Raw genomic sequence first — 20778 nt, forward strand, 5'->3', positions numbered from 1 at the left:
TTATACTTAAGTATTTTTAAAACAAAATAACTAACATAACTGGTTTTGTCAATAACAGAACTCTACACCTAAGTTTCAATTGTATAAAAATCTGCTATGTTAAAACTCATTTCCTTTTATACTGTTTTCTAAGAAACAATCATCTCCCACCTTCTCCAATTATTTATTTAATAAGTGCTTTAAAGAATGCTGGCAAGTACCAAGAAATTACAAAAGCATGCAACAAGCAATGGAAAATATTCAGTTAAAGGAAGACAGTTCACAGAACCTGCTTGCCTCTTGTGATTCTTTAGCTGAATGCAAATAACTTTCACACGATGTCTACGGATTTCCTTCCTTTTTATCTCATTTCTCGTTTCCTTGTTCTTTTACAATTCCTTCCTTATTTTGTGTCTCTGTACTAAGTTTTGATATCATTAATTTCTCATCTTCAATAAAGGAGTCATAACTTAGCCAGATTTTAGTGGCAAAATCAATTCCCTTTCATTGTGAATACAACTCAGGATGAACAGCTTCACTGTTATGTGGTCTAAATGCAGCTGCTTTGACAAATAATCAGTCAAGAAGTGAGATGGTCTCTTCTTTATTAGACATTTATTATCTTTGCAATGTGCAAAGATTGCACATTTCTGTTTTCCCATTTCCTGTTAATAAATTGTCCAAAATAAACAGAATTTACTCTGAATAGATTCTAAACTTTGCTTGTTTTTAAATGTATCATTAGGCCAGAGCACACAGCAAACTGTGCCTTTAACAATCTTATTTTGAGATAGCAACTTAAGAACCACCACCATCCCAAGAGGTAGCAAACTAAAAGTACAGTCATCAGGAGACAAATCTGCTGTTCCCATCACATGGTAATGAAGAGCAATTTTCTTGCAAAAGGGGGTGCAAGAAATAATTCTGAGGGGATGAGAGATAGCTAATTAATTATTATTATTCCTCCATCCTCTTCACCCTCTGACTCACCCTCTCATTCCCTCCACTGATCAAACGCCTAGTACACCAAATACATCAGTGTATCCCCTTTTCTCCTCACCTGTTTTTCTTGCTTTCTACTTAGCAAGTAGACCTCAAGCTGGCCAGATCCAGTAACTAGAATTATCTTCATATTTTCTTCAAACTGAGCATACCCCAGAACACCAAAAGGGTTTTCATTCTTTATCAGGATCTTTTCTTAGAACACAACCAACAATACCTTTGTGCAATGCAGAACATTCAGATCTGCTGAGAAAAGCTAGGTTAAAAAACAGGATTAAAAGCAAATCTCTCTCCTTTCCATGGTCTCTTTGCATGGAAAGTCCTTGCCTGTAAGCTTGCTTTCAGTGGCTTCTTGGGTTGCAAAAACTCCATATAGTTCCTGTATACTTCTCTAGGAGAAATCTCCTCCTTTCCATCACCCTTGCAGCTTCTCCATAAGTTCAGCTTTTCTTCCTCTGAGGAATACCCCAGTTTGTACTCACAACGCAGTTTCCCTCCCATCTTCTTCGCTCCTCCTCAACACTTCAAAGTGTACACCCAAACCAGTGTACACCCACTGTTCTCAGTGAAGAAGCCATCTCCTCTAGAAGGTGCTTTCTAGAAGGTGCTGCCCTGTGCAGGACGTTAGGAGTCAGAGCAAGACAAAGAGATACCCTAACTTCTTCCCTGACGCCACAGCCTTCCAAAAGGCCACAGAGTACCCACACAAATGAGGTAGGAGCATACAGATGTTTTCTACCCTCTGCCACGTCCCCTTCCACACACGCATGCACGCTTTCCCCAGGCTAAATTGTGCTCCTGGGCTCCTGGGGTTCCAGTTTCTTTCAACTGGTTTGTCCCATTGTCTCTCTCCAGCCTCGTGGCCCTTCAGAGTTCCCTTTGCACAATGCGCAACAGGGAGCTCTGCATCCTATTTAAAAGATACCTAAGCAAGGCCAGGTGAATTGCACCCTCACATGTATATTCCTAACAATTGACTATAAAGAAGAATTATTTCAACTAGTTCTAAATGTAGCTGAGATGAATTTCATCTAGCTATCTAAATCAATAGTCTGGACAAGAATGCAATACTGATGATAATGCTTGCACTGTGTGTGTTCTCCTGAAATGAGAGATACATTTCTTCCCAGAAGAATGGCAAAACATATTCTGAAAATGTTTTAGCTATCATTCTTTAGCAGATAGTAAGTTAAAGGTTGTGCTTTGCAGAATGTTACAGAAGGGAGAAAGCTGGATATGTCAAATAAGGACACAGCTGAAAAGGGAGAAAATTGAACCCTAACTTTTCCTGTGTCCGGATACAGTGACATCAGGAAAACTTTATGCTTACGGAGCAGTTCAGACTTTGCCTACTGACACCAGAAAATCTGGCTCTTGCCCGCTGGAATTCGGCCTGAGGGCACCAGTTCGTTTCACAATTATCTGTCTATCTATTGTACTTCCATTTATAGATCTTTCTTATATTTTGTTTCAAATTGCTCTTCATATCCCATTTTAATCTTCTATTTTCAGAAATGGAAATGGCACAATTAAATAATGTCTGTTCATTAACTTCTTTTCAGATGCCTGCTTTAGCCAAGGAACTGTAGCTAACATTTGTTTGGCTTTGCTATTCCAGGTTACTGATATCAATATTACCATCTAATTGCTGTGTAAATTAGTATTCTTTTAGAAGAGGGGGATGTTCCATTTTTCTTCGTAGATTTGTCTGCCACAGCTGTGTCACCTTCTCACATTATAGAAAGCTGCTATGGTGAATTCTTCCACAGAGAAGAACTTCCCTAAAGGAAGTTACTGCATTATACTCAGTAATAAATTCAAGTTGAGAATTTCCTACTCTTTCAGCCATGTTACAGATGTAGCTTACAGGTATAAAGCAGTGAAATTCTGAGAAAAGTCAGGACATTCTCTCTCAAATACTATCCTAATATAAAGAAACAAAGGATAAGCAACTGAGAAAGTAGGTCTCAACATCCTGTCCATATGGAGAGGCATTTTACAAATGCTAATATGCTGCACCGAAGCCCAAATACAAAATCTATTTGAAAGCTGAACAGCAAATTGTGCTATTATCCCTATTTTACTGCAGCCTAAACCTGAAGGTGGCTAGGTGCTGTTAAAAGCTTGCTTTTTGACATTGAAGTTCTCCTATGTCTGTTTCTAGGTATTGTGTCCAAGTACTTTAATGTGGCAAATCATGGCAGTCCAGCATTTATTTCATACCTTAAGTATAATCAGTATCTTTAAACTAGGCAGCCCTATATCTATCCTGTCTGAGGAGCACTCTCAGAGCAGATCTATTAGCTATGGTCCAGTACGAAACACAGCGGCAGCCACCATTTTCCTTTAGAAATGTACCTGCAGGACAAGGAGTGGTACTGTTCAGCGGTTGGAGCACTCATTGTGCTGCAAGCTCCCACAGCCTAGGAGCAAGGCTAGACATTTTCTGATCTTATTGCAGTGAGTATTTGGATTAAGTTAAAGAGAATATAGATTGTTCCTCCAGGTCAAAAGGCTGTGGGTACAGAAAGACAGGGTTAACACTAAAAATAATTTTCATCAGCTGCAGAAAAGTTCTGAAGTACTTAGGGTTTAATTCAGTAAGGACAAGTGCAATGCTCTACACTTTAAAGGGCATCATCCACTGCAGGAGCACAAAGTGGAGGCAGCTGCCTAGGCAGGCAATTCTGCAGGAAGAGATGCAGAATCAAAAGCTTAACATCAAACAAAAACTTTAAGAAGAAGCAGCATCATAGCAGGATGCACAAGCTGAAATTTGTTGTAAATTTCCTTGTCACAGATAGAGGATCAAGGTGGGAGGGAAATGCCGATCACAAGTATTGCTCAGAACAAGTTTTCCTTTCGCTAAGCTCTTGTTACTAATAGAATCAAGCTGTTTTTTATAAATAGTAGATAACTAGTCACAACACACATTCTCTTCTTCACTCACACAGTTCACTGTGACACACATTCACCCTTAGTTACCCGGTTGGAGCAAGGTTTGGGAGCCAACCTCAACTATACAGTTGGGCAAAGGGGGTCATACTGACACTCCAGTGGCTTCTAGGTAGGTGTTTGGAAGGTCCCTCAGAGGGTTGTAGTCTTCATTATCAGATAGCAGCCACCACTGTCTTGGATGTGGTCTGAATTATACAACCCACTGCTCATGCTTGTGCGCACTAGCAGCCTCTACAGCCCCAGCACACTATTGGTGTCCTGAGTTTATTAATTCTCACAGATGCAATAGCACTACTAGTCTATAAAGCTTATCAGTCTGTTGGAACTTTCACAAACTACCATCTCATTTTGTAATCTTCCTCTCTTTGGCTACTGGTTTCTAGTAACAGTTTCTCCATTCAGACCTACAGATCCTACAGAACTAATTCAGACAAACTCACGCAGAAGGGGACTTTATGACAAATCCACACTTGGGGATTCATCCACACTGATGGATTAATCTTTTTGTGTGTTCACTGCTGTTAGCATCTCACCTGAAATACCACATTCACATTAGCGCATTGTGCTATCAGAAGGACCTAGATAACATAGAACAAGGTCTAGAAGGGAACAGAAAAATAGATTAGAGATCTAGAAGACATTTCCAGTGAAGTAAAAGGGGAAGAATTGGTGTCACTATCATAAAATACGGAGGAGAGACATGACAATAGCTATCAAAAATGTAAGAGTCCGCCTCAGAAAGTGTTAGACCAGTACAGTACCTGAATTGTCTTAAATTACAGCAGGAGGCATTTTCATTAGAAATGTGTTAGGGTAAACGTTCTAATGTTAGGGATAAAGAAGCTGAGACACACTGCTTCATGGGGTGGTAAAGGCATATCATTACCGGAGATTAAGAACATGTTAGACAAAGCTCAGTGGATGCTGGTTTGAGTATAGCATCTTAAGAATCCCATCCCTCTTTTCTAATACTTTTACTTTTCATGATAAACTGTTAATTTAAGAATACATACGCAATTTTATTTAGAACCAATCTTTTAATGAAACCAAAGTAGAACAAGAAAAAACTTATTTACATATATTTCAGCCACTCATAACAATGTAAAATGTTTTAATTTAAATATGATTAAATTTTGACAAAAAATTAAGATATCAAATTACATAAAGACCTTCATGACACTAAAAGCTTTGAGTCATTTCATTGTTTACACTTAGCATAAAATACACTGGAAAAATAAAAATTACCTATATGTGAATACATTGTATATTTTAAAGCTTTCTGAACCCAGATGATACAGCAGTGCATTGATATGAAATGCAGTGCTATCTGCTAGATCACGATGGAAGTCTGGAATAACTGGATATTTGCAGGATTAAAACAAACTTGGACAGGGAGAATTTGACTAGAAATTAGGAAAGCCTTTATCAGTGCAAGATTCTTTAGGCTTTGAATTAATGGCCTAAAAATGTTTGAAGACTTCACTGATATTGCAGATTTCAAGAATAAGTTTTACATAGTTTTGTCAGCTATGAATTAAGTATAATTCATTCTGCTTGATCCTGCCTTTGGCAGAATCCTTTGAGGTCCCTATTTTATTATTTAAATGATACAGTATTTCTATACATAGTACATTCACACCTCATATTATACGTAATCTTTCATCGCTTATATCACAGAAATATAGCAGAAGAAAAGCTATTAACATTTCCCTTTCTATCAGCCGTATGTAGAGGAGGAAAATGTGTTAATTTAGATATGACTGAAACTTTACAAAAGATCAAAAGATAAGATTAAATAATATTTTTGAGATGAAAAACTCTGAATATTGTATTGTTCATATATTACAACTATGTTGCAGAATTAAAGAAAATCCCAGTATGAAAACACATGCTGTCTGATTTTGAAGCTTTCTGACCTGAATTTGTACAACAGTAATCCAAAGTGAAATCTGTGATGATATGCTGATTGAAAGGCCAAGGAGCCTGGGATAGTTTCTTCATCTTTAAGGACAACCTCCTTAAAGCATAAGAAAGGTCTACCCCAATGTGCAAGAAAAGAAGTAGGCAAGGCAGTAGGCCAGCCTGGCCACACAGGAAACTTTTGATTGAGCTGAAACTCAAATAGAAGTGTTTGGAAGGTACGAACGGCAACGACCGACTCAGCAGTTATATAGTGATATCTCCTGGGCACGCCAGGCCAGAATTAGGAGAGCCAAAGCTCAGCTGGAGTTGAGACTAGTAAGGGATATGGAAGGCAGCAAGAAGGGCTTCTAGGAGTACCTCAGCAGCAAAAGGAAGATGTTGGTCCACGGCTGAATGGGGCAGGCGACCTACTTCTACATGCACGGACAAGGTTGAGGTACTCAAAGCCCTCAACCCCCCTCTCAAGCCTTCCAACTCTCTGTATGTAGCTGCTGAGTTTAGGGGAGAAGGAGTACTCATGGTAGAGGAGGATTGAGTTAGGGACTAAAGTAAACTGGATAAACAAAAGTCCACGGGATCAGATGGGATGGCTTTCAGAGGATGCTGAGGGAGTTGGCTGAGGTCATTGTCTACCATCTCTGACAAGTCACAGTGAGCGGGGGAGACACCCAATGATTGGAAAAGTCAAACATCACACTCATCTTCAAAATAGGAATGAATGAACTATAGGTCAGGCAACCTCATCTCAGCCAACCTGGGAAAGTTATGGAACAAGTTCCCCTGGAAGCCATTTCCATGCACAGAAAGGACAAAAGGGTGATTGGGAACAGTCAGAATAGATTTCCATAGGCCAACTGATCCTGGTGAAACCAATTACTTTCTAGGACAAAATGATTGGCTTGGCAGACAAGAGGAGAGCAGTGAATGTCATTTACGTTGACTTTAGCAAGACTTTCAGCATCATATCCCGTAGTATCCCTGCAGCTAAACTCAAGAGGTATGGACTGGATGGATGGACTGCGAGGCAGGTGAAAAACTGGCTGCTCTACCAGGCTCAAAGGGTAGTGGTCAATGGTTCAAAGTTACGTGAGGTGAAATAATTCCATGAAGTTCACCTGCACCTGAAGTGGTCACCCGCACCTGAGGTGGAATAACTCTATGAAGCAGTATGTTCTGAGGCCAACCAGCTGAGAGGGCTTTGCAGAAAAGGATATGGAATCCTAGGGGCCTGAAAGTCAAACTTGGGTGAGCACTGTGCCCGTGAGGTGATGAAGGCCAACTGCACTGAGGGCTGCATTACCAAGAGCATAGATAACAGGTCAAGATTATTATTGCCCTCTACACAGCACTTATGAGGCCGCATCTGGAATACTCTGTCCAGCTCTGGGCCTCTAGGTAAAGGGAGATATTGACAAATTGCAGTGAGTCTAACCAAGGGCCACTTAGAGGGGTAGGGACCTCGATGTACAGGTATATGACATATGAAGAGAGGCTGAGAGAGCTGGGAGAATTATAGGCTGATGGGAGACCTGATCGCTATCTTCAACTAGCTAAAGGGGGATTATAGAGAAGACACAGCCAAACTCTTCTCAGAGGTGCACAGCAAGGACAAGAGGCCAGACGAGCTCCAGAGGTCCCGTTGAAACTGCCCAACTCTTGACAGTCTGTGCTGGAGCTCGCAGCATGACATTTTCAGGATTGCTACAGACGGTGATGTGCTTTTTGGAGCATACTAAGGAGCTTATTCTCACAGTTACCTCTAATGAGCACAGTTCTCCTTGTGGCCAAAAGGTGATGCTGGTCCCATGTAGAGGCTGGAAATGCCTGAGTGTCCACTTACACAGTGTAGTTCCAGGTTTAAGTATATACTCAACTGTCCTTCCAGATGCTATTCTTTGTGAGCAGTTTCAGAGCCTTACAAGATTATTTGTTCGTGCTAGTACATAAAACAAGAAGCATCATGTGCAAAACAGACTAGAATTTCCAGAGGAGAAAACCACTTTGCCTTAAGAATTCTTGTATTCTAGTGCTTTAATTTCTTTTAAAATTAGTCACAAGTTTACTTTGCTCATTAAACTATTGCCTGTTCATTTTGTTCGATATTGGTCACAAGACAGTTTGATTCGTGAGTTCCAGGTTCAGCATCACCACAGTATATGGTATTGTCAAAACTGGCTGTGATTGTTTGCTGATCATGTCTTTTTTTATAGAAAAAACAGATTGTAAGGCCAGTTCCTGTTAGAAGAAGAAAAATTAGTATAACAATCATCCCACTGAATCCATGCGCAGATGCAAAAGTAGCTTCATTTTTTGATGCTGTGAAAATTAAAAAAAAAGAAAAAAAGTTACCACAAATGACCAAAGAGTGCTACTGTATACAATAAACGTTTCCATAAGTAAATTAAGTAGTTTGACTGTAAAAATACTGAACAATAACAGCAATTAAAGCCGATGCAAATTCTGGATGGATGATGCAAAATTTGGCTTGGTCTCTTCAATGTTACTTTTAAAAGCAACAATATATTCATTAAAATTAATTCAGAAAACAACATAAATATCTAAATTCAGTAAGACAACCGGTTTAAGAGAAGAGTTCTCCATCTAAAGAAATTTAAAATAAAAGCTTGAGTTAAATTTTACTGAAACTTACCTGGAGACAATTTTATTAGTAAATAATAAATGCCTATAAGTAAGTTACAGAAATTTCTATTTAATATGCTTACAAGAAGCAAACTTACCTTTATGGATTGATGAATCACGGGTTGGTTCAACTGTAGGAACTTTAAAATTAAAAATATATACATTACATAGAGTTTGTGAGCAACCAATCAAAGAGTAAATAAATACTGCATACATATCTTTTATTTTGTGTTCGTATGATATTTTAAATAATGGAGATGAAAAATATATGAAAATATTTTTTCCTGACAATTCAGGCTGTATCAATCTAATATTTTTGCTAAAATGTTTCTTAAAATAAACAAAAGTTTTTGTCTCATTGTTAATTGCTTTGAGTGCTTCTTTTTTTGGTGAAGGAAGACAGACTTTGGAAGTTTTCACATTTCCATGGCATCTAACATTCACATTGAGAAATTCAATTTCTTACACTTGCAAAAGAAAAGAACTTTTATACTTGAAAGCATTGAAGTGGAATTTTTAGGAAACTTGCTTTTCCTTCCACCATTGGCTGGGGAGTGTAATCTAGTGAATTGCTCACTGGGCTGGCAGGATGGCCCTACAAAGTGCGTGGATGACTCATTTGCCAGTCTTCCAACATCTAGAGATCCAAAAGCAGGAGTTTTAATTGTTCCCACATTGCATCTATTATACTTGTGCAGTGGATCATTTTGCCCAAGGGAAATGTTACAAATCTCAAACTATCTCCCCACTGATCTGCGTAAACACAGCAGACTCCATGCGTGCATGGTGACTCATGCTACCTATGTACGTGCAGATTTACATACTTCACATCTTACGCAGCAATGCTGTGCACACAAGGTGGACGTTACCCTAGTCTGAAATGCATTCAGATTTCTCATGGATCAACACCCAAAAGAACCCACAGGGCCACAAATAAACATTAAAAATCAAATGTACTAGGCTGTTGAATAGGCCTTGCAGGTCTCCCTGTGCCTGTTAGTGAGACTGAGGGAAACAAACTGGGCCCACCCGCATCTTGTACCGTCTGCTTGGCCATCCAGCAGATCCCAGGCATGTGACACTCCTCCTGATCCCACCAGCAGCACCTGCATTACTTGCCAGGATCTCAGTAACTTTCCACTGCTGCCTTTTGGCTCTTCTATTAAGAGTGTGCCTTTCTCTCTTCTCAGCACTGGTTCAGTCATCTACTCATCATCTACTGCCACTTACAGTCTAACTGTAATGCTTCTCAGGTTTCCCCTGCACCCTTACCAAGTGATATGCTCTCCTCCCCCGCCCCAGGAGTACAGATAGGTACCAAGAAATAAATGCTTTTGCACTGAGAATAGGAAATAATGACCCTCAGGTTCTTCTCCAAAATTATTTTTCTTTGTCCTTAAGAAGAGTTACTCTTGGCTTTAATGCAAGTAGGGAACCCATGCATAAGCATCAATACAAAAAGGGTACCCAGTGCATAAGAATAGGGTGTATTAACTGCTACTTCTAAAATAACCCAGTACACAGAATGCAGAACTTACTCTTTGGGATTTTGCAAATAAAATTCTGATCAACAGAGCAGTAATAGTTCCTCCAGGCTCCATTTGAGACATCCATGTCAACACAGTGTTCCGCAAAAAGTGCTGTAGGTTCTCCTTTGTCCCAGTTGACAAAGTCTACTGCACTCCTGTCTGCCCACGTCCATTCCCCTAAAATTAAAAGTATTAACTACTGAGTGCATGAAGTGGGGAATCATTTCTTCTCTACCAGATACTACTACATCTGTGCATGCAATTTATTATTTGATTAAATTAGCACATTAGCGTAACAGAGGACTCAGTTCTCACTCTTTTAACAGTCAGAGATGTTCAGATGGGCATGTGTCAAATGTAAGTTCTCATAAGCAGTATATAGACATAGTTAACTCCATTACCCTAGACAGTCATGGCTGACAGCAAAGCATGAAGGAAATGACCTAGCTGCCCAAGTACTTTTAATCAAAGCCAGTGTCCAGACTTTGCCAGTGCCTGGGCACCTTGAGAACAAGCAAAGTGCCAGTGCAAGGCATTCTCTGTGATCATTCAGTTCAAGGATCCAGACCACTCTGAAAATTTTCTTTATATATGGATCAAAGGCCAGTGAATAGCTGTTTTATTAAAATCAGATCAATTAATTATCTTAGCAGACTGAATCAGACCTCTTAAATAATAATTCCCTTCTCTTCTCATACCCAGGCCCATGAAGTAGAAATAATTACAATCTCTAATTCTTCATGGTGTACTTTCATGGCAGCATTTCATGACATAATTTGCAGTTGCCACAATCCCACCTTCTCAAAGCCATGTTCTGCACCTGCAGGTTGCTGTTGCCTCTGTTTGCACTGACACCCATGTGGCAATACAGTGGGCCAGCACAGGGAACAAATCATTTCTTTTGAACAGTTAGTTTTCAGCTAGAGCAGCTCTAACTGGCCTACCATGCAGCAATATGCCTGCCACTGCTGGCAGCAAGAGTCAAGGGAACTGGGCAGCCAGGGCCAGGACCACAGCAGCCCAGTTGAGACTTGCTCTGGAGCTGTACTCTGAAAGATTGCCAGGAAAAACAAGCTTTCGAATTATAATGATACAAAAAATAGAATTAGATTTGCTTTCACCAATATTTTTCACCGGAAATTTTGAACCACAAGTACAAGTAAAAAGCTGACATAATTTGGATGAAATACTCCACCAATGACCGAATGAAATATTCCAGCAAAAATTTACGGAAAAAATGAAAAATAAGATTAAGAAATGTTGCTAGGCCATTCATATAAGTTGCTATTCTCCTGTGTTGTTTAGAAATAAATTTCAGTTTAAAGCTGCCTGAGCTTTTAATTGCAAGACAATATTTTTCTTAAAGGACTAACACCAGTTCAATATCAAACACATGGCATAAAAAAGTGACAGGAGACATTTAATCAACTATTGCAGATCTAAGGTGGAACCTTTTTCAGACTGAAATATACTCTAATTACAGTAAAGATACAAAAATTGTACACCTCTTGATGACTAATTTTTTAAAGTATTTTAGCAGAAAAATCTATTAATTATTTAACAGGTGATTTCCCACTGTTTACTTCTGAGCATTTTTATCTCAATATGCAATGTGAAATAATTACCATCAATATTTTTGAATAATCCTATCCAAAACTTTCTGAAGTCACTTGCAATTGCAGACAAGTAAAATAAGAGGAAGTTCATTTCAGCTGAATCTTCTATGGAAACCAGGGAAGCACCTAAAATATCAATTAAATATTACATATAATTTCAGAAAGATTTTTCATTAGAAATTATTTATCTATCTCATTCAATAATCATGACATGTTTCATGATGATCAGCTTTGTCATATTATTAAAAAGGTTGATAATAATTTTAAATTAGTTCTAGCTTATAACTGATACACATACAAACATCTATATATTATCTCCTAGTTCTGGATTTTAAAAAAGAAAAAAACGATAAAAGAAGTTTAAAAACTTCAGCACGAAATTCACAAGATTTGATTGATCCCTAGGTTCAGCAGGTATTTATATACTTCTGCTTTGGGTGACCTGACTTTAACCTGGTAAAGGCTGCACCAAACTGAAACTAAGAACACAGACCCTCTATGAACAGATTTAAGAATTTCTGGTAAGGAAGAAAAGACAAAAAGCAGAAGAGCCATCAATATGGTGGGATAAAGTGGACAGGAAAAGCAAAACAGTGATGGAGTGAGTGGAGAGACATAAGGTGTAACAGAGGAGGAGATTCAGAGAGGCAAGCAGAGGCCTTCAGGCCACTTAAAAGTCTTAATGGGCAGTCCACAAAGAATTAATCCCTCGCCCTGTCTATTTCTGAGATTCTTGTATTTTTACTAGAAATGGTAGAAAGATGGAAAGGTGAAACAACAATGAGATTTAGACGGCAACCTGGTTCTTTATTTTGAACATGAATAACCTTTGAAATCTCTTAATAAAAACTGACACTCACCCATCTGAATACACGTCATGGAAGCATCAGGCCAGCTTTCTTCAGAAGTAATGTGAACATAGTAACAATGATCACGGAAAGGAACCCAAGATCTACCACGCTTTGGTTCGGGACATTTTCCAGGAAGTTGTGGTGGTTCACTAGGGATTAACTCTGTTAGGGAGACATAGATTTCAATGGAGTCTTAAAGGCCAAGGGAAGCACGTGACACAAGTAGCCCCTACCAGCGTGACAATGATTCCAGTAGAAATAACATCTCATAGATGTAAGTAATGATAAAATATTACGCTAATGATGGTAAACTACTGATAAACTACCTTGGTTGAGGTTAAATCTCCAATCTGCTAAAGGAGGTTCACAGCAGTTTAACTGCAACTGTCTTCAGCTGGGTTATTTTGACTTAAAATTTGTGAAACAGAATGAGGAATGAGGCAGTATACATAAAGAATCTTGATAACAAAACCACACAGTGATGTGTTCCTAAGACGTCAGTCATTTGTTGTTGAAGCATGTTCTACATCTGTCATATTATTCCATGCTTCACAAAATGTTTTTTGTTTTTCCGTGCACACAGCTTCCAAGCAGCTTCATTCTAAGTGCACATATGTCCTAAACTATGTAAAAGCAGAATTAGCTTCCTTTTCATGGTCTGATTAAAGGCAACTAGGGCTTAAATGAACATAAGATTTACTGCGAGGTATGGTGGAAATATCACAAATTTCAAGTATAATTTAAATACAGACTTGACAATAACGTCTTTTCAGTACAACGACTGAGCCTCTAAAGTGTTTTAGCAGAAGCTTCCTAGGATCTTATACTTTTCTCAAATACAAATTCATTCATTTAATCCTTAACATCTATTGACATATACATACATATAAATACCTCTCTCTCTACATATAGTTTTACAAAAGGTCAGTTTGGTTGTTTACATATTTGTTGCATTCTACTTCATGGTCCTGCTTCCAGCTACTTTTATTTGTTACACTAACTGAAGTTTCTTATCTCCCAGTATAATAAAAGATAATTTAAAGTATAAAAATATATCATTAATATATTCGTAGTTAGGCTAAAGAGCACCAATCCTGCAATCCCTGACAAACAAGTACAAATAAAGATCCATTGCCTGTAGCATGAAATGTTGCAGTTAGTTAACTTTATGACATGCATGCGTTGACTGGCCTGTGAAATGAAATGTAATGTACAAAACTATGGAAATCATTCAGGTAAGACAGATTGTATCTGAGAGTTCTTCCTGAACAAAAGCAATAGTTTATCACAAGACCCACACCATCTATCACAATCTTTATGTATGTGGAATGGCTAAACTGGAATCAAGCCATGAATATAAATTCCAGCCTCCCTAATGACACTTGTTCCATTCACAACCTACCATCAGATTGTTTACAGAGAGAGAAAAATGTTTCATTGCAAGATGCTGTCTTCCAGAAACCATCCACATCTAAATAGACACAGGCTGTGTTCTTATTTGGTTCTCCACTGGCCCAGTTATAATACCTGGTTCTCCTTCCATCTGACCATATGTAATGGCCATGAGTCTAAAAGTAAATGACAATAAAGATTACTTCACATACAAGAACTGAATCAAAAAAAGGAAATAGCAGAACTGCAGCTTCTTGTGCAAGACTAGTCCTCTGTCATGAATACCTAACAGTCTGGTCCAACTTTCAGTCTCTATACAGCAGATGAAGCAGTGGTCCTACAAACATTCATTCAATATGCAACTAGCATTATTAAATTCATACCACCCATCCTGTGCAGTAAATGTGGAGAAGACCTTGTGGTACAAACGTGAATACAGAACTGAGGATTTTATGATGGGGTCCATACCTATGCACAAAGGGATAAAATAAAAGATTGCAGAGAAACTAGTGTTAGTCTTCCTTTTACATAGGCTTATCTATGTACTTAGAAAGTAAAAAGAAAAAGCAGAAGTTCTACTAGAGAGAAATATTGACCACAATCTTCATCAGGGCTAGAATCCTTAGGCAGATGCTATGGACCTCTGCCACTCATGTTAACAGCACTTGCAATAGGTTTCTACCTCTTATAAGGACCCGTCTCTTACAAGAACAAGCTAAACATATATATTTTTCAGTGTATTTCACCATGATGTGCAGAGGATGACCAACAGCAGTCACAGCTACGGCTTGCTCCTCTTCCCCTGTTCTGTGCAACATGACCCCTTCTTCTTTCAGTCTTCAGATGTAGGCTCCCATTCAGCTCTTTGTACCAGTTTAACCATCCTTTTTCCTTTGAAGTCCTTCACCAGGTTTCTTCCCAGCTTCCTATCTAACCCAGGTTTCCCTGTGCCTCCTCTCACTTTAGTTCAGCTCCAGTTCCTCTCTCCTCAGCATCTGTGCCCTCTCTCATTCCCACTTCCCACCCAGCTCCGGTGCTACCTCTGTTTTTTAGTTTCCTTTCAAGTTTATTTCCACCGATACCCCACTGCATCATCTTTTTTCATGTCCTTTTCATCTGCCTTTAATACATGCTTCCCCATGTGCCCATTTCAAGGCTTTCAACTCTTCACTAACTGAAGCAGTCTGAAATTTTTCAATTCTGACACCAATCTAAGATACTCCCATTTCCAGATGCCTGTTCCTGCCTCTATGCTGCATCCTGTCATTTCCCCTGTTGCCCCAGCTCAAGTGCTTGTAGGGGTAGGAAGTAAATAGAAACAATATGAGTAAAAATAACCTCAAGAGGAAGCAGTTATTTCTATGGCCTTGTTTATCGTGTGTCCCCAGAAATAACTGTACTAGCACATATGAGCGTGTGGCAACCATGGCGCAAGAAGTGGAAAATTCTTAGCCACTTTCACCACTGAAGCCACTATCTAGTGCAGCCTTCGAAATAGGGGCTTTGGGAGTTCCTGCTTTCATTTTGGCCAGATTTTTAGAAGTTTAAAACCCTGAAGTCAAGGCAAGTTAGGCACCTCAGCAAGACTTTGATACCTGTAGCACGTTGACAGATCTGATTCATAGCACTTGTGTAGGAGCAAACAGTGCCCTCAGTACTGGATCCTATTAACCTCTGACCAACAAATATGCAAAACCTATTCTGATCTAGAGTACAGGTATGACTGGCACAAGTATTTGATGGTCTTACTGTGTTGCTGTTAAGACCAATCCATACAGGCTCCCCATGGTGTAACATTTGTAACCACAGGTAAGAATCAGCGTAAGGATCCACAATGCTGGCAAGTTCTGCAAATTGGTCTTTGCAGTTCTTTTGTGCTTCTTCCCAGTTCATTTTGTAGTTGATGATTGCATAACGGTCATCATCATAATTATTAAAGCCAAAGACTGGAACTGTGGGTTGGGAATTATGCAATTCAGGGTCTGTAATAAACAAAGAAGAAAAGTCAAATGCTTTATAATGGATAGATCACTGAAAGAGGATCTACTGTACTAGAGCAGTCAAGTAATTAAGAGGCTGCAATAACAAATTAAGATATGTCAGAATTATCACTGCAGTGGTGAAAGCCATGATCTTATCAGAATGGTCTTTGATAGCCTTTTGCCATAAATATCTATACCACCTCCAGGAACATGCCCTTGTATGCACTAGATATTCCTGAAGTATAATGTATCTGTATAGGGCTTCAAAGAGAACAGCCCCCCACGTCTTCCATGACTAGCATTCGTAAAATTACTGATAATAAATGGGGTAAGATAAGTAGCTGAGCATAAAACTGATACACTGTGAACAAGGAGAGGGATATAACTGCTGCTAAAAAAATTGCCTAAAGGAATCAAGGAAATCAAGCAGGGCAGTTTTCCAAAGCAGAAATTCCAATGCTTTTAAGTATAAGAGTAAAATTTCTGTTTTGAAGAATTTACCCACCTAAAGACAAAATACTTTACTGACATATCTCTTTCCTTCCTAATCATCAAAAATAGTAAAATACACGGTGATCCATAGGATTTGTTTTTTAATTCATTGGTCTGGTCTCTAAAATAGGAATGGTTAAGAGCTTTTCTCCAGAAAATAAAGTGCATGCTCATCTTGTTAAAATGTTCCCTAGTGCATATGATGCTATCAAATTAATTTCACTTAAAATAGGGTTTAATACGAGAAAGCCACTTTTAACACCAGTGTGACATAACCACAATAAATCATCATCTGCACTAGAAGCTGAAAGAGAACTCACCAGCATTTTTCTGGCATATATAGCTTTTGCTTGTTACACATTCTTCATCTTTCCATTTCCCTGCCTGTCCAGTAGGGTTCTTCATCATAAAGACACAGTCTTCCTAGAAGGGAAATGAGATTAACAAGAAAAAGATGTGGATTAATAACAAATGTTCCTATTCCTGCTTTATATACAGACTCACCTATCACATACAGACACACATAAATGAATAAATGAAGGTTATATATATGAACTCATATAAGCAATGGTCACAAGCAGTAATATGACTATAACCATTTACAACTCAACCCTAGAAGAGTTTGTACTGGCACAACAGCGGAAGTTGCAAAGCACAGCACAGAACAAGCACCTGGGACCATGTCCATGTGTATATTTCTCCGTGTGTGTGCATGTGTATGTGTGTGTATATACACATATGCTACGTCTGGCCCACAGCACATTGCAGTTCCGTTGCTGTTTTCCTGGAGCTCATGGGGAACCGTTTGTCAGCGCTGAAGGCTGCCAAAACAGATAAAATCCTCTTCCTGCTCTGATCCAGCACCAGGAACCAAAGCTGCCACTGCTGTAAAGCAGCATAGGGGCAGAAGCCAGAAATAACATTTTGTAGGCCCCCTCCCCCCTCCCCCCACAACTCTTTCCACTCTGATCTGGGTCCTTTACCCTCATGCTTTGCCTCCCCCAGCATGAGAAGCTGCTGCTCTGCTTTCTGTAGCTGGAGGCAGCAGCTCTCCCACCCTCATATCAACACAGCCTAACCATATATCTGAAATCCCTTAAAGGCAGTAGCCCAGGTCTTGGCTGTAAGTTAAGGAGGAGGTACAGGAGCTCCTCATATAAGGAAATGGATACAGGCTCCTACAGAAAGCATGTATGAGAGGGGAAGCCTTGGAGATCCCCCAAACTGGGTCTAGCCTAAATGACAGTTGAGGTTGGACCTTATAGAATTATTTCCTGTTTAAGTAGGATGAAAGTATATTAAGGCATCTTCTAAATAGCAACAACATTTAAAACTAACTTATTTTATTATTCAGTATCAAGCTATGAGTATGTCTCCCTTCATAACTTCAGAACGTGGCTTCTCAAGGACAGTTAAACAGATGTACAGAAGTGGTGCTATCAAGCAGTATTCTACATTCTACATCTACTGATGACACGAAAGGCAAATTGGAAACCATCAAATGGGACTTCAGAGCTCTGGGAATGGTGGTCAAGGGTCTGGGAGCCCAGGTGGTTTTCTCCTCAATCTTGCCTGTGAGGGGAAAGGACAGGAGGAGGAGTAGACGAGTTTTCCAAGTTAACAACTGGCTGCGCCGCTGGTGTTGGCAACAGGGCTTTGGTTTCTATGACCATGGGACCCTGTTTGAAGATCAACAGCTGATGGGGAGCGATGGGATCCACCTTACCAAGTGGGGCACGCGCGTCTTTCTTTGCCAACAGATTGGCCAGCCTGGTAAGGAGGGCTTTAAACTACGAAAGATGGGGGAAGGGGAGTGGTATAGTGGCAGGAGAGTCAGTAAAACACCACTCAAGTCAGGATGCCTCCAGCAAGCACATGCAGCCAGGGGAGACAGCATGGGACATGGCTATGGAGGATCCTCTTGCACCTCTCCTGGGAAGCTTGCATGCTTGACTGGCTCTCTGAAATGCCTGTACGCCAATGCACGCAGCATAGGGAATAAGCAGGAAGAATTAGAGATCTGTGTGCAGTCACAGGGCCATGATCTCGTTGCAGTTACAGAGACACGGTGGGAGAGCTCACACGACTGGAATGCTGTCCTGGACAGCTATGTGCTTTTTAGGAAAGACAGGCCAGGAAGGCGAGGTGGTGGAGTTGCTCTTTATGTGAGGGAGCAACTAGAATGTGTGGAGCTCTGCCTCGGGGTGGATGAAGAGCAAGTTGAGAGCCTACGGGTAAGGATTAAAGGGCAGGCTAACCTGGGTGACACGGTGGTGGGGGTTTACTCCAGGCCACCTGATCAGGAAGAGGACGTCGATGAGGCCTTCTACAGACAGCTGGAAGTAGCCTCACAACCACAGGCCCTAGTTCTCATGGGGGACTTCAACCACCCTGACATCTGCTGGGAAGAGAGCACAGCGAGGCACAAACAGTCTAGGAGGTTCCTGCAGAGCATTGAGGATAGATTCTTGACACAGGTGGTGGAGATGCCAACAAGGAGAGGTGCGCTGCTAGACCTTGTACTAACAAACAAAGAAGGTCTAGTTGGAGAGGTGAAGGTTGGGGGCAGCCTTGGCTGCAGTGACCATGAGGTGGTGGAGTTCAGGAGCTAGCCGTGTCCCCCAGGGGTCCTGTAGCTAGCCGTGTCCCCCAGGGGTCAGTCCCGGGTCCAGTCTTGTTCAACTTATTCATCAGTGACCTGCATGAAGGCACAGAGTGCACCCTCAGCAAGTTTGCTGACGATACTAAACTGGGGGGAGGGGCTGATACACCAGAGGGTTGTGCTGCCATTCAGGGGGACCTGGACAAGCCGGAGAGATGGGCAGAGACGAACCTCACGAAGTTCACAAAGGCAAGTGCAGGGTCCTGCCCCTAGGGAGGCATAACCCCATTGCACCAGTACAGGCCGGGGGTTGACCTGCTGGAAAGCAGCTCTGCAGAGAAGGACCTGGGAGTGCTGGTGGACAAGTTAAGCATGAGCCAGCAGTGTGCCCGTGTGGCCAAGAAGGCCAAGGGGATCCTGGGCTGCATTAGGCAGAGTGTTGCCAGCAAGTCGAGGGAGGTGATCGTCCCCCTCTACTCAGCCCTGGGGAGGCCTCCCCTGGAGTAAGTACTGTGTCCAGTTCTGGGCTCCCCAGTGCAAGAGAGACATGGAGCTCCTGGGGAGAGTCCAGCGGAGGGCTACGAAGACGATAAAACGCCTGCAGCGTGTCTCCCAAGAAGAAAGGCTAAGAGAGCTGGGCCTGTTCAGCCTGGAGAAGAGAAGACTGAGAGGGGATCTCCTCAATGTGTCCAAATATCTGAAGGGAGGGTGTTGAGAGGATGGGGTCTGACTCTTCTCCGTGGTGCCCAGTGACAGGACGAGAGGCAACGGGCACAAACGGAAGCACAGGAAGTTCCATCTGAACCTGAGGAAAAACTTCTTCACTGTGAGGGTGACTGAGGCCTGGAAGAGGTTGCCCGGAGAGGTAGTGGAGTCTCCTTCCCTGGAGATATTCAAAACCTGCCTGGACGTGATCCTGGGAAACATGCTCTAGAGGACCCTGCTTGAGGAGGGGTGTTGGACTACACGATCTCCAGAGGTCCCTTCCAACCTAAAATAATCTGTGATTCTGTGATTAGAAGTTTTAAAACTATTGAATAATATTCAATTTTGTTTGGCAATTAAATATAAATTGGCATAATAGTGATAAAAATTTCAAAACATGCAGAAGAGATATTTCACAAGGAAGATTTGATAAACTATATAGAGGGAAAAGACAAAAATAAGAAAGGAGGATCCAGATTCTCCTTTTACTGATGGTATAATTCAATTCATTTATCTTAATAAGCTCAGAGCCAAGAAATACAAATATACACAGTTCTATAAATATTTTCATCAATTCTAAATAACATTCACTGTGTCCCAAAATCATACAGTTACTGTCATATATGATTTATTTGAGTATCCTGATTAGTCATGGTAAAGTGAAGGAAACTGCTCACTAGTCTGAGTTTTGCACAATACTTCCAACCAATCATCTGTCTGGACTCATACTGAATCATGACAAAACATAGAATTTGAAAAAAATGCTTGACGGTAGATCTACAACGTGATTCCTTTCAAAAGCAACAAAATCAATAAAAAACTTCATAAAGGAAACCTTATAGAAAATACAGCTGTAGCTACACGCATTTTAATTCATTTAACAAAGCTATGATGATTAAATGATAACCAGAAATTAATGTTTACCTTACTATAATATCTTCGTGAATCTTTTGCCCAATTTGTGTAGTAAACTGGGCTTCCATCAGTCCATAAGTATGTGTGCTCCTGATTTATGTCATTCAGTCCAATCCAGACATCAGTTGCAGCATCTTTTAAGAGGGACATGAGGAAAGCTAAAGGAAAAAAGAAAAATTGTACAAGGAGGAA

The 20778-nt window shown here is 40.4% G+C and overlaps 1 protein-coding gene across 1 annotated transcript in view; it reads right to left on the reverse strand.

The window, feature by feature from the left end:
• Positions 1-4956: 4956 nt before the first annotated feature.
• LOC104143281 (macrophage mannose receptor 1) overlaps positions 4957-20778 on the reverse strand; it is a 37413-nt gene continuing 21591 nt past the window's right edge. The window contains exons 22-30 of the mRNA XM_009673690.2: positions 20596-20744; positions 16685-16787; positions 15640-15872; positions 13901-14066; positions 12508-12660; positions 11657-11773; positions 10041-10208; positions 8601-8642; positions 4957-8178 (exon numbers count right to left, since the gene is read on the reverse strand). Coding sequence (XP_009671985.2) covers positions 7934-8178; positions 8601-8642; positions 10041-10208; positions 11657-11773; positions 12508-12660; positions 13901-14066; positions 15640-15872; positions 16685-16787; positions 20596-20744 — 1376 coding nt within the window. The 3' untranslated portion in view covers positions 4957-7933. The remainder of the gene's footprint in view (positions 8179-8600; positions 8643-10040; positions 10209-11656; positions 11774-12507; positions 12661-13900; positions 14067-15639; positions 15873-16684; positions 16788-20595; positions 20745-20778) is intronic.

The sequence above is a fragment of the Struthio camelus genome, chromosome 2, assembly GCF_040807025.1.
Source record: "Struthio camelus isolate bStrCam1 chromosome 2, bStrCam1.hap1, whole genome shotgun sequence".
In the NCBI taxonomy this organism is placed as follows: domain Eukaryota; kingdom Metazoa; phylum Chordata; class Aves; order Struthioniformes; family Struthionidae; genus Struthio; species Struthio camelus.